This window comes from Protobothrops mucrosquamatus, unplaced genomic scaffold, assembly GCF_001527695.2.
Source record: "Protobothrops mucrosquamatus isolate PMUCROS unplaced genomic scaffold, P.Mucros_1.0 scaffold351, whole genome shotgun sequence".
Lineage (NCBI taxonomy): Eukaryota > Metazoa > Chordata > Lepidosauria > Squamata > Viperidae > Protobothrops > Protobothrops mucrosquamatus.
The window spans coordinates 64259-79172 of NW_015386686.1; the positions used below are offsets into that span (position 1 = coordinate 64259).

The following is a 14914-nucleotide window of genomic DNA, read 5'->3' on the forward strand; positions in this document are numbered from 1 at the left end:
TAAAGCTACAAATAAATGAACACGTTTTCAAAATACCAGGTGTAATGACCCAAATGTTTATTCTTTAACAACAACAGACAGTACATTTTGCAGATTCACATTTACAAGTATGTTGGGAAAAATCCAGTGTAATTTTTAACCTATTTTGCTGCCCAGAAGGGGTGGGGCAAAGCATTATTATAGAACAGTCAGTTTATGTTTGGATTATAGTGTAGTGCTGGGGAGAAAGGATTGTAACAATTACTCATAATATTTTAGTTGTCAACAGTGTTTAAACCTGGAATCGTGTGCATCAGAGAACATCTTAAAACAATAAATACAAAATTTAAAAAAAGTAGGGTAGGTATATGACACCTTGCATATTGGTTAATATTTCCCATTGTACAAAGATGCATTATAGAAAACGTACAGCACAAACAGAACCAGTCTAAGGAAATCCAGAGTCTCCTACATAGTCACAGAAGTAGACTCAAGAAACTCTTGTTTTGGCAAGTCTGAGAAATATGAAAATTATGATGGACTACATCTGTTATGTGTGAATGTATTTCTCCTCAAACAGCAATCACTTCTATTCCTCTCCTTGTCCTGTGGAACAGATCTGGAGGACACCCAGAAGCTGCAAAAATAATTCTGAATTTGATCTGTCAGTAGTGTACAGTGGTGAAAGGATTGTTAGATACAACCCAATATTTTACCAGTCACATGCATGTTTACTCAGAAATCAATTCCACTGAGTTTAATGGGGCTTTCTCCAAATACAAATGAATAGGAGTCTAATCCTTATTATTTAGAATTAAGACCCCATTTCAGATTTTATCAAGAGTACTGGGCAAATTTTGGTAGAGAAGCCTATTTGAATAGCACTTAACTCCTCAGAAATCTCAGGCTAATCGACTACATCAAATGAAACTTTCAGTAAGATAAGAAAATGTATCATAATCAATGCCTGGATTTTGGGCTTAGGTTCAAAGTATCAATTATGTACAGATACATGGGCATCACTTATGTCTGCCTGATAACATAGTTAAAATAGATATGTGACATATTGCCTTACTCCAGTTTCTCCCCCCCCCCAAACAGAAATGTGACAATTCAACTCTCAGGAGTTTCAGTCACAGTTGTACTATTTAGATAATTCTGCGAAATAAAATCTACCTATTTGGAGGAAACTGGAGTGAGAAATGCTGCATTACTTTTTCTGTAAGAGCCCGCAAATAGTATACCCTTTACCCTAGGCTCAGGAATTCTGGGAGTTGAAGTCCACGAGTCATAAAAGAGCCAAGGTTGCCTACCCCTGCCCTAGGATAACCCATACACTGCTGCATAGATGTATATATACTCATAACAGACTCTCAGAAGATGGCTTTATTTGGAATCTAGAAGTTAATATTTCCAGATACCTTGAACTGTCCCCTGAAAAGAAGCTAAATTTCAAAAAAACACTATGAGATAAAGAGTGAACAAAGACTTTGGCATTACAACATAGATCATCTTAAAGGATCTAATTTTACAGCAGAACTGACTCAAACAGGAAACAGTAGTAAATGTTAATTCCATTAATAACATGTGAGAACCTTCTAACAAGTATCATAATTTATGGCAATAGAAGGAAAATATATATTTCTTTACCCAGTTAGATCATACTAACCAGTGACTTGGAAATACTAATACGTCTAGGACAAATCCCATTCTTACTGGCACAGGAATTGCTCTTAGCACCAACTTGTAAAAATTAACAAAGTTGATTTTTGTTTTTCCATAACATTATTTCCTTGACCATTCCCACTTTCTTTCCAAAAAATTCAAGTCTGTTATTCTGTCCAGAAGATCGATGAAAGAATTACACTCACTTCCAAAATGACATAAAGGAACACTGAAGGCTTTGGATTCTGGGATGTGTTTGCAGTATAAGAACAAAACAAAGAAGCAGAACTGAAGCACCAGTCCTCCTCCTATTCAGCATGTGTTCCAGGGACTGAAAGAACAAAGAGAACAGCAGCCTTTCTGAGATGTTTAGGCAAGAATAGAATGAAATCCAGAGTAAGACAGCGTTATACCATTTAATAGTTATAATGCATGATGTGAGAAATTTGTATTTGGAGCTCTCAATTTTTTTTATTTAATATGCAGTTGTGGGAGATAGTAGGGATTTGATTTTGACTGGAGAACTGGGAAACATATATTTTCCTCTATGTACTGTAGTCTCAACTCAAATTATATTTTTGAAATTGCTACTGGTCAGAGAGAAAACAAAACAGATATAATTTGGCTTTCCCTCTTTCATTCTGCATCTAACAGCACACTGAGGATATTTAGAAAGTGATAAAGGGAAGAACAGCTAATTTTTTCCAATCCTGCACTTTTTATTCACTTAAATCTCTCCACCTTACAGCTTCCTTTAATCCAATGTTTTAAAAGATAATTGATGCTTCTAGTTGTCTGTTTAGATTAGGCTGAATGGGAAATAGAACACAAAATCTTGACATTGACAGGAACCTTTAAGTAGTTATTCATGTTTCCTCTAAAAGGCTTTATAGCACCTCAGTACCTGATTTTAGTTTATGCTGAAGAGGCCATAATCACTGCAGCTTATCCTACTGGATAAATCTCCATTCTGGAGAAATCCCAACCACAAGTTACTTTGATTGCAGTGATTTTGAAAGATTTCTTGAGTTTGAATCATCTAATCCAAACAATATAGGAGTAAACTTAAGCTAAAAGTGACTTAACGATTTAAACAGTCTCTTCCCAAATCACTGTAGGCAAAACAAGGGAAATATACAGTTTCACTTTCTTGCTATTTTGTTATGTACCAAAATTCAACTCAAGATTTCATTTCTGCACAATATTGACGCTTGGAATTTTAGTAGTAGATATCCTGAGGCATAGCAATAGTCATCCTGTCTCACAAGCTACAACTTATCTACTTCTTCAAAACTTCTTTTTGGTAAGAGAATTGTCCTTGAAAAGCAGAAAACATACTAGAGAAGCTGTTGAGAAGAAAGCAGTCAGCGATCTGAATGGCAGAACCAAACAAAATCAGCCTGAAGTAACAATCTTACCTGAGACATGAGACATGTCTAGTGAAGTATTGAATCTTCAGGTGACAGAAGTAAATCCCAGTATCTGCAAACAGTTTGCTTCCAACAGACAATTCCACTTTTAATTTCACTAAGATTCCTCAGTGAAGTGCAAGCAATATAACATTTGGGCTTTGCATACACAGAGCTGCTGGAAACAACTACTGCAGGTCTTAGGACTGGCCCAGAGCATGATCTAACATTTTGCTCTCTGGTTTCTCAAAACTCTTTCTAGTATGGTCTCTGATTTGAATCATTTGGGGATTGTTGAAGATTCATCAAACTTACTATCAGCATAAGTAAATAAAAGCATCACAAAGCACTGTAGAATCATGGAAACTCTAGAGGAAACAATGTGAGGCTCCAAAAAGGAAATGCTGGAGCCAACTAATTGCTCTTTTTGCACTGTCTTGCCAGAAACCAATCCTTCACATAACTCCTTTGATAAAACTGGTGTCCAAGTGCACAATCAGCATGCGCAGGAAAGACATCTCTTTGCGGGTATTTTCAAAGATGATTCTGGGGTCATCAGACTGGCATCGTAGACAATTTGGAGCCATCACCATAGCCAAGTTGTTTACATCCATCTTGGTTTTGCCTACATTGATTGGCTGGGCAAAAATCTGCAAAATAAATAAAACACAGCTCAAATAAAGAAGAAAAATAAAAGGTTTGGTCACAGGCAAGGTGACTTAGCTTCTCTAGCTCCTCAAAGGGAAATGTTCAGAGAGACAATGGAATCACTGTAGATAGCCTTGCACTGAAGGCTGATGATAGAAGAAATTTAGATTGGTGTTTCATAAAATCTGCAAGTGTAATGTGAAATGATGCATCTAGAACAACCATATAGATTCTGCTTTTTTAGAATGATTCCTGCTAAGACATTCTATATCTATGTACCTGTAAAAAGTGGATGAGGTAACATAAGACCAATTTATTGAGCTCTGGCAGAAGTTCAACTACAGCCACTGCAGCATCAGGATTCTCATAGTTGCTGACACATTCCTTGTAGAATTGTTGCGGGATGACAGGCTCTTCCAGTTCCCGGTACCACAGCTTTAGCAAAGAAGCTTTAAGGACAAGAAACAACCCAGAGACATTTACAACAATTATAGCATGCTGTCTGTTTTACCAACTTTATATATCTCTGTTTGTGTACCATGCTTATACTATCTTGAAATTGCTAATGTGGTTATTATATTTTTGTGATTTAATATAAACTGCTTTGATGTGTTAGCACTAAAATAAGTACATAAATGTATAAATAATATGTCGTGCTTACTGTTCCAAAGTGGATCTCTGAGTAATCACAATACAATTTCCTCCTCTTTCTAGATAAATAAAACAACTGACTCTATCCTTTCTAAAATGAAAAACAGCACCATATACTGAGCTCCACTGGTTCAGGCTTTTGACAATCACAGGACACAAATCATGAACAGAAAGGCTTAGGGTAGCAAATGTTCTCTTCGGAAGCAATTATTAAAAGTTTTGTAGAAACTGAAATAGACAGGAGACATATAGGAGATATATATTTACAACTTAAAACTACTAACCAAACTGAGATGTCCAACTACATTTTCAATAGTTTTGCTGTTCTCTTATTTTTCCATACCTGGTATATTGGGGTCACTAAGGTTGTTAGGAATCTTCCACTGATCCACCTGTAGCTTTAGAGCATTGACTTCATCAATATCACCAGGAATTCTGAAAGCATAGACAGACAACAATGAAGCTGAATTTCAGAGACAGAAAATCATACACACCCAGAAGAAAGTGCGATTAGTATCACAAATAAGAAATATCTGCAGCAATTCTAAGAGGTAGATACATATTTAATAGTAAGTAGACAACCCATGACCTGTTGGGTCATTGTTTCACAGATATTTTCTTATCTAAACAGAAAAACAAAATGACTAATAGCAGCCTAAAATGTATCTTGAGTGATTTCCAATTTCCTGCCAGCTTCCTTGTAGTCTGACAAGGAGCATTGGAAATCTTCCTCCCTCCCTCCCAAGTACTAGTATAAAGGCACTTGTTTGGAAGAAGAAGCTTGTATGATGCTTGCATTTCCTATAAGTATATATTATTCTAAAACTCTAATGAAATTTTAGACACCTACTCTCAAGAAGAAGAAATATGATATGTGATCAAATATAGATGAATGATCTAGTGTTGATGGCTGTCACTAGTGCATCATTTAAACAGCTGAGTTAGACATTCACCTAAATATTCCCTCAGTCTGTTCTCCCCCGAGTCGCAGTACTTGCTGAGACAACTGTGTTTGTACCCAGGGCAGCTTGTTATCTGGATACATATCCTGCTGCCTTGACATGATTTCTTCCAATGAGCTGCCAAACAATGAAGGTGTCACAATAGCATTTTTGGCATGAATTATCTCCTCAACTGTAGGCTTCCGAAGACCCTATAAGAACAAAATAAAAAAAACCTAAATAAACTTTCAATGGGTTAGAAGGATGTTGTACTTCAGCTTCCATTTAGATGGAATGGTCAGACAAAAAAAGCATTTTTATAACCTTTGAAATATATTATCAGAAAAAGAAAGATGTGGATTTCAAAAGAAAGGTTATTTGATTTAAAAAAAAACAGATACAAAATTGGATACTAAATATACCCATGATTTTTCTTTTTAGGAATATACCAACTGACAACTTTTGAAGGAATATATGTATTAACTGATCACTTTTAAGCGTATGTATATATATATAAAACCATCACAAAATTTCTCTTTGGAATATGCAATGTTATGCAGAATAAGAAAAAAGAAAAAAGCTTAAGTCAAAGAATTAAAAGAATTAAATAATAATAAATATAGCTAAAAAGGAATTTATGGAAAAAAACCCACTATACTTTTTCCATAGCTTTCTATCTTTGTGAAGGCTATTGGCTTCCACTATACCCATGCTACACTTTATACATAGTATTTCGTCTTTAAACTTTTGTTTATAGATCTTATTAACTTTACCCAGTCACAAATTTCTTGGTTTTCCCCTTCTTGACCGATTCACTCTTGCTTTGTATACATCCTTGACTCATTTTCTTTAAACGAGCAAATCACCTCACTGTATTTTTCATACCACTATTCTGAAAGTTGTACTAACTCTCAGTTAACTTCTAGTGCAATTCAAGGTGCTGATTGTCACTTTTAAAGTTCTATGTGGTTCAGGATCTAACTACTGAGTTGGATCTGCTTGTCTAGTAATATCTGGGGAGAGGGTTTGCTCAGTCTCATTACCAAAGGAATGCCATCTTTGGTATCCCAAGCTTAGCTCCTTCAGTTATGCACCCTTACAACAGAACAGCTTAACCTAGATAGTTCAACCATTCCCACTTTATTGCCTTTTTAGACAATGTAGAGACAAGTAAGTTCATGCTACCCACAAATAGTAGGGAATTGGTACAGTACTGATTCTTTTTTTGCTTTAATTTTATTCTACGGATGCTGTAAACTGGTCAGAGTCTCTGGAAATAAAGTGGCAAATAAGCTATCATCTATCTATCTTCGATATATAAATAAAAATGTAAATGTTCGTTTGTTCAAAATCTTAAATCTCCGAAAGTTCTTCACCGATTGCTTTGAAAATTTGACACAAAGTTGCATTCGAATACGCGCGTGTTTTTATATACCTATATTATATAGATGTCACACCTGTGACAGGTAAAACATGCTTTTTTGAAAAACAGCACCATCTGTTGGACGTAAAAGGAACACACGCTTTTACCAGACTGAACCACAGCAACGCGTGGCCGGGTATAGCTAGTAACAAATAAAATCAGTGCACTTTCATACAGATCTTCTGTTTCTCTTAGTTTCCTAGATAAGCATAGGTCTTTTTTTTGTTATAATTAATTCTTACTCTTTATCATTTATTATTCTTACATTTCAAGTCAGTCTTCCACTCGACATGATCATCCTCAGATGGGGCCATATAAATTGATCTTTACTGTCTAACATTGCTAATGTTTTTCAGTAAGGAAGAGAAAGTATAGACTAATTGTTGTGGTCATAAGTCGAGGCACCACATGACTGGACTCAATTTTTTGAGCATTTTTATGACAGATGCAAAGTCAATCACTGCAGCTGTTAGGCCAGGGGTGTCAAACTGCTGGCCCGCGGGCTGGATGTGTCATGCTAAAACCACGCCCACCCCATTGCCAGCAATGGGGAAAAAGTCGCAATATGTCACGACAAGTCACATGACTTCACGAGTTTGACACCCGTGTATTAGGCAAATCACATAGTTGTTAAAAGAATCCATTCTTCCGAATGGGTGGGTGGTTTTTTGTTTTTTTTGCCGGAAATCAGCAACAAACATTGCAAATCATGGTCACATGACCATGGGATGCTCAAGTTGCTAAGTGCCTGCAATGAGATCAGATGACTGCAGGGGATGTGTGGCAGTCATAACTTCAAGGTTGAGCTATAAGTAGCTTTTTTGACATCATTCATAAATTCAAACAATTGTTAAATGACCGATGATGAGGACTATGTGTAATCAGTTTTGGCAAATCTTAATCAGTATGTCACAAGTTCAACCAGTCCAATTTTAGCCGAAGTATCTTATTATATGCAAGTGCAGATCTCTAATCTAAACTCTGCTTTGTAACCCAACACATTGCTGCTTTCATATCATTAACCAGGAACTTAATTAACTTTAGCTAGCATGGAAATATATGTAAATGCTCTTTCAAAGTTCTCATGTTACATCAAGACTGGGATTATGCCTTTCTTTTCCTTTTCTCCTCTCAAAAGCTGAAAGGAGATTAGATGTTTTGTTCATTCTGTTTTGTTCAACTAGTGCTTTTTTGCCTTTTTGAACTTGACAAATTAACTTTAACTCAAAGAGCTGTTTTTGACATATATTGTTTATCTTTACTGTATTTCCAAAAATACAATATCATGTTAAGTTCAATTACTCCATCAAAACATATAAGATATTCTGAAAATAAGAGTTATCATAGATTGTGTCAGAGGCAATTTGCATGCATTTATGCAAACTCCAAGCATGATGGCAGCATCCACAGAATTAGCTGCAACATACTGATTCTGATTCAAAACACTGCTCTCCCTGACTCAATACTTTCAACACTAATTGCTAGTAGTTACCAATACAAAATCTTATACAAAGTTAATTCTGACTGCTAAAGTATTTTAGCATGTCTATTCAACATATTTAAAAGAACCCCAAACCTGATTTTATTTAATAGTCCTTCTCAGTTTTACTTTTCTTTCCTTCCATATTTTTTCCATAAAGAAGATCCAGCAAAATGTTTCAGATTTTGTTTTCAGTTCCTTAATAGTAGTACAATAAGAATGTACATCTGCACTTTTTAGTCTATTTATTCTCATTGCTGATAAAAGCAATCTCAATAGTTATAGTGACAAAAAAGGAAAAAGAAAAAAAGTATTCATTTAAATTAAATTAGGATATTTCAAATTACTCACTTTTTTGCCTCCAGTGATTGCTACTTTTTGCAGCTTTCGGTAACAATACCTGGCATAAGTACTGATTGGTAGACCTAGCAGATAAAATGAACAAATTAGAGTGGCCTTGGAAAACTCCTTTAAAAAGAAAATGATCCAAGAGCATGAATATCTGTACATCTTCTCTAACCCTCAACCTTACCTTTATCATCAAATATTAAGAATTCTACATACATTCATAGAAATGTTGTTGAAATTTGGACAGATTTCTCCAAGAAAATAGTTTTGCAGTTGTTTTGTTATCTCAAAGTATTTTCTCCCTATATTTAATTCAATTTTGGCAGTTTGACCTAGGAGAAAATCTTACATCTTTCGGTGAAGAGTGCTATAAAAACAGCACATACTTTACACTGCTAATAACTGGACCATTTATTCGCCCAACTCTAAGCTATTTCTAAAGTTTGTTTTATTCTTAAATCTGTATAATTAACTCATCCAAAAATCATAACATATAAAAGACAAACTTTCCCCCGAAAGATTCATTGTTTATTCAAATTCCATTGTTTTTCTAAAAAAACTGACTGTATCTTCCTGCGTTTTGGACTAGAAAATACCTATTTGTTTTACCCATTAAAACAAAACAAAATTGTAATTGTTTTTTCACTATGTTTCGGGGAGATAGTTGCCATTATTAGCACTACTCTCAGACTAGTTTTAATATCAAATTCATTTTTTCTATTGTCTAGAACAGTGATGGCGAAGCTTTTAGAGACCGAGTGCCCCAAAACTGCCCTGCCCCCGCTCTGCCCACCCGCCCTGCTCCACCCTCATCCCGCCCACCCTCAAGGCCATCCATAGCCCACTGCAGATCGCCCAGGCGGCCCGGCAGCGCCATGGTGGCTACACCCTCTGCCCGCGCCCCTCAGCATCATCTGCTGCCCAGCTGACATGTGCTTGGCTGTGCTGCTCCACGCGGGCCACACCCAGGGGTGACTCTCCTCCAGGGGGGGCTGCTGGTGAGGACGGGGCTGTGATGGGAGGCGGGGCTGGGATGACGGTGTGTGTGCCCACAGAGAGGGCTCGTGCCATAGGTTCGCCACCACTGGTCTAGAAAGTTTATCTTGAAATTATTACATAAGGTTGTCTGAGGAAATGATGGTTCTAGCATGCTCCTGAACTGCCATTTATATATGTATACATTTATTTAAAATGTATCTTATGTACCATAACTGGGCAGCCCATAACACATTAAACAAACAAACCAACAAACTCATTCATACATACATAGATACGTACATCCATACATACATCCATACATCCACCATCAAAACATCCCAGCACCCAACACTCCTCAACATTTAGATTTTGAACTCCACCCTCACCCTAAAACAATGCTTGGATTGTGTCATAATGTGCTATACTTAGAAATGATGATCTGTTACACACCTTTGGACTATTAGTTTCAGCTAGTATAATGTGCCTGCTGCTGTCTTCAATATTGGATAAGGCCTTCTAATGTTGTAAACTTGATAATACCCTATTGTTAAATTAAAGCTATTGCCTGAGTCACAAGGTTCAAGCTTACTTCTTGGATAAAATTAACACAGAGCAAGTAATGAAGGAAAAAATTGCCATTTTTGTGTTGCAGATAGTTTATCTTATTTAAAGTGTTTATATGGTCACCCAATTCAAACAATTTTACTCTGGATAACATAATTGACCAATGACAAAAAACTCTGAAATAAAATAAAAAGTACCAATTTAAAGCAAGTATTTTTTAAAAAAATCTGATGATATGGAGCTCAAATGTATTGCACTCTTCCAGGCAGAAGTGCTGATCATCCTAACCTCAAATTCTCAGGAAAAGTGCCAGACTTTTACTGCCTTTCTAAAGACTTGCAGTTGATTTTAGCAATACAGAGTGACATGCACTTTGGGAATAGTATTGAGGTAATAGGGGAGGAAAATTCTGAAACAGGTAGAAAGTTCTTGTTAAAAGAATTATTTAAAAATAAGGAAAAAAACATAATACAAAAGACATGAATCAAGGGAAAATAAGTAAGAATCAACTGAGGAATATTTGGTAAGGAATCCTACATTAAGGGAGTCTGACTTGGCAGTAACTGACTGGAAAATAGTTCTGGGAATGATAGCAAAATGAAAGCGTGCTTTTGGCATTCAAGTGTAGTGAAAAAGAAAATATCTCTAAATCAAAATGCAACTGTGCTATTGCATGCACTTAATCATGCAGAAAGAAGTCATATTCACTTAGGGCAGTGGTTCTCAACCTTTTTAATGCCGCGACCCCCAACTGGTCGTAAGTCGAGGACTAAACCGGTTGTAAGTCGAGGACTAAACCGGTTGTAAGTCGAGGACTACCCAACCGGTCGTAAGTCGAGGACTTTCCCTGCCCGGGAGCGCCGCGCATGCGTGGTTCCGCCCACTGCGCCGGCCGAGGCGTAGCTGGCAAGCGGGCAGAGACGGAGCAGGCCAACCACCAGCTGGCCCAGCTCAAGGGAGGTAAGGCACCCGCCGGAAAAGGGGAAAAAAATGGCGGATAGCCTTGCTTGGCGACCCCCGTGAAATGGTCGATCGACCCCAAATGGGGTCGCGACCCATAGGTTGAGAACCGCTGACTTAGAGGCTCCTGAAAACATACAGTTTGAGCAGAACTGCCTACATTTTTGCATACAACTGCACAAATATAGAGAGAATTACACTTGAAATGCTACATGCACTTTTGTTTGCTGCATCTACTAAAGGATATCAGACACTGGAAAAACTACAGTAGATTTGAAGAAATTTCCTATATGGGAAGTCCAAAACATTTAGGGAATTTTAGTTTAAAAACATTTATAAAACTATACATAATATAGGAGAAAATGAGCCATCCAAGGATTATCCAACAAATCTCAATTATATAATGAATCTGATAGACTGAAGACTCAGGAAAAACAAAATAAAGCACTTTTAATAAGGCAAATAAGAAATTTCATAAATTAACCAACATAAAATTTGGAGAGGATTACTAATACGAAAGAATTAAAAAAGGGATTAAACTGATTTATGAAGATAAAAGTATCAATGACTCTTAGTTATAATAGCTGCATGCTATCTCCAACATCAGAAACCTCCCTCAAAAATTTGCTGTTGTTTGATATCATATTGGAGGCTTCCAATAATTATGTATATTATTTAATGTGAGGAATATGGTGGTAAAAAGGCCTTTAATCTTATATAATATGAAGGTGCCAATATTGCGCCAGTCAGAAGGAGGGCTGAGAAAGTATCTACAGATGCCTCACAACCTGGACATAAACTATTTCAACTCCTCTCCTCAGGATGCAGCTATAGGGCATCGCTGCCAAAACAACTAGACACAGGGATAGTTTCTTCCCTTCAGCCATCACTCTGCTGAACACTTAATTCTCATAGTATTGACTAATACTACATTTGATGCAAGACAATACATTAAAATAATCGGAAATTGCTCAATGAGTAAAACAGATACTAACAGTCTTAAGATCAGGTGAAACACTTTTCTAAATAAGAATAATGAAAATTATCTAGGTAGAATATAGGGATGTGTGCGTGTGTGTGTGTGTGTGTGAGAGAGAGAGAGAGACTGACTTTCAAAGGAAAAATATATTTTAGTAGGTGAGGCTGTGACATAGCAGAAGCTGCCTGAACTTATTTTTTATTAGGATTTTTAAAAGTAGGCATTAGCTATCGGACTGAATTTATGTTCCAAGACTATAAGGAAATGGAAAAAGACGACCATCTGCATAGAAGAGAAGTATGACCAAGTTAGCATTTTTGCTGGACTTTTTTGAGGCTTGGGGCCAATGATTATAACTGATCCCATCTGGATGGAAAGATCCCAACTGCTTTATGAAAGTAAGGTTGCAACCCAATGTGTGTTTATTTGGCTACACATTCTGTTGAAATAAATGAGACCCTAGATTGAGGCAGTATTTATTTATAGTTAATCTCAGAGTTGTAAGATTGGGACACTACAGATGCCATGTTGTTACTACATTAGACTACTATATAAAATATTCCACAGAATAATGAATAAAATAACAAAATAAATTCTATAATAGTTCATTTTGCATTTGTTTCTATTTCTGTATTGCTGATTCTTGCATATGCTCCAGACTGAACTTACCTATATTAAAGTACAAACAACTGCAATAATGTGTGCCAGAAATCTGTGATACCCAAACAAAGATATATGCTGATTTTTATTTTCTTATATGTTTTACCTTCATCCTCTGTGCTTTGTTTTCTCTTTTTCCTGGATTTTGAGCTCTTTTTGTTTTTCAGATCCAGAAGTTCCTTAATGCGTTGGGTAACTGAAAATACAAAGTATTTTTAATTGAGTGATGGCAAGATAGTCAAATATTCACTGTCCTCTTCACAGCATCGCTTCACTGAATAAATCCAAAGTGCACCTTCCTGTGAAATATGTTTTGCCCATATGTATCTGTTGTTTTTCTTTACACTTATCACAATCAGAAGCATGAGTCTAAGGACCAAAACTTAATGTCTCACAAATTATTTGAACAATGTATACAATCGGAAAGACTTTTGAATTTAAAATGTTTTCTCAAATTATTATTTTGTCTAAGAATATCTGAAATATTTGTTTCCCCAAACTTTTCAAACCAGTATGAATTGTGTTCTATCTGGGCTTTATGCTATCAGAATCCAGGGATATAAAAGAGACTTCTAATTATTTGCTTTCTGTAAACCTCAGAATACCAAAGAATGAAAAAAACTTCCTTGTATGAACATCCATTTTTTTCCAGCATTCAGCCTAAAACTTTAAACATATGACAATTAATTATATTTGCCTAGATGGGTAAACAATTTTGTCTGAGCTCAAAAGCTAAACAAGATTAGGCCTCTTAGGCCTTGGGTGGGAGATTACCAAGCAGTTCCCGGGACTGTAAACTAGATTAGGCAGTAGAAAAAACTTTCTGGAAGAAGGCAAGGGCAATTAACTTCCATATTGTTGTCAAGGAAACCTTCCTATGGTTACTAGCAATTAAATTTGACCCAAGTGCACTTTTATATATGTCATAATTTAATGTTAATAAATAGTTTTAATAGTTGAATTATGTTTATTTACTTTTTGTTTTAATTGTGTACGCTGCCCAGTCATATGCAAGTGTGGTGACTATAATTAATTAATTACATCAATCAATCAATCAAGGATTTTCGTGGGAGCTTTATAATTTCTTGGAACATTATCAAAAATGTTATTCTTTTATAGATTAAACGTTTTTTGTTTTAATGAAACTGAATCTCTACAATTAAATCTAAACAGCAATAAGCTCACTGAACATTACAAGGAATTTTCTTTTCATTTTGCCTAGGCCAAAGAAGCCAGGTTCTTGGGCAACAAATACTGCATTTCATTTTATAGGAAAGCAAGCAAGCTTTGGTCCTGAGTACCTTTACTAATATGCTCTGCATTGTATTATGGTAACTTAGCCCTATTATAATTTACTTTATTTCATCTATAGGGGTTTAAAATACTGTAATTTACTTTATTAAATAAAGCACTTACTATTTTCATCTGCAATTTGGCTGAGGTGACGATAGATGTAACCTTCCAAGTAAGATTGAAATTTGGGTGATGGGGAGAAAAAGGCAAGACTAATTGCCATAAGTTCCCAGCCCCGTGCCAGACTTTGGTAGCACATATTGTCTGTTGTTTGTCTGATTAGCTGAATGTATAGTTCATCCCGTAAACCTTGAATACTCCAGCATTTGGTGATGGTTATCAAAGCCACATTATTGCGGTCCATTCTGGCTTGCCGGTCACCCATATAGATTTGTGTCAGTTTAAATATTTCACAAGCTTCCTTTTTGATGGTGTCGTTACTGGTGATAAGCATTGGCTTTTTGATGGAGCCACCATTCCAAGACAACATGTTGGCAATGGAGAGCCTCCGCCGAAAGATACCCTGAGTATGCATATTAAGATTTTTGGAAGCCCAGTCAGTCATGCTGCTTTGGGAGATGGGCTTTCGTATGGTGTGGAAGGGAAACTGATATCCGACGTTGGTTCCAGATTGAACGTTGTTCTCTTCTTGAGAATGAGACCCTATTGTTCCGCACTGTAAAAACAATAGATAAAAAAAATCATGGGAAAGGTGTCGGAGCTAATAATTTTCTTTGAACAAAAATTGCTGAATTTGGTCATTTTCTTCATCTGGTACCTCTAGTATATGATTCTAGAAGGCTAACATTAGACTATTCTATTTTATTCATTCTAAGAATGTAACTCAATTCCCGTATTACTGCTTGTAGAATTTATTTCTTTGAACTGGCAAAAAGAGAACTGTGGAATTCTGGGTGCTGATAAATGAGCAATAGC

The 14914-nt window shown here is 36.2% G+C and overlaps 1 protein-coding gene across 1 annotated transcript in view; it reads right to left on the reverse strand.

Annotated features, from left to right (window-relative positions):
- Window positions 1-1614: 1614 nt before the first annotated feature.
- Window positions 1615-14914, reverse strand: part of LOC107287094 (rho GTPase-activating protein 39) — a 64593-nt gene continuing 51293 nt past the window's right edge. Inside the window, exons 4-10 of the mRNA XM_015815555.1 lie at window positions 14102-14654; window positions 12792-12881; window positions 8548-8621; window positions 5306-5505; window positions 4696-4787; window positions 3981-4150; window positions 1615-3703 (exon numbers count right to left, since the gene is read on the reverse strand). Coding sequence (XP_015671041.1) covers window positions 3509-3703; window positions 3981-4150; window positions 4696-4787; window positions 5306-5505; window positions 8548-8621; window positions 12792-12881; window positions 14102-14654 — 1374 coding nt within the window. The 3' untranslated portion in view covers window positions 1615-3508. The remainder of the gene's footprint in view (window positions 3704-3980; window positions 4151-4695; window positions 4788-5305; window positions 5506-8547; window positions 8622-12791; window positions 12882-14101; window positions 14655-14914) is intronic.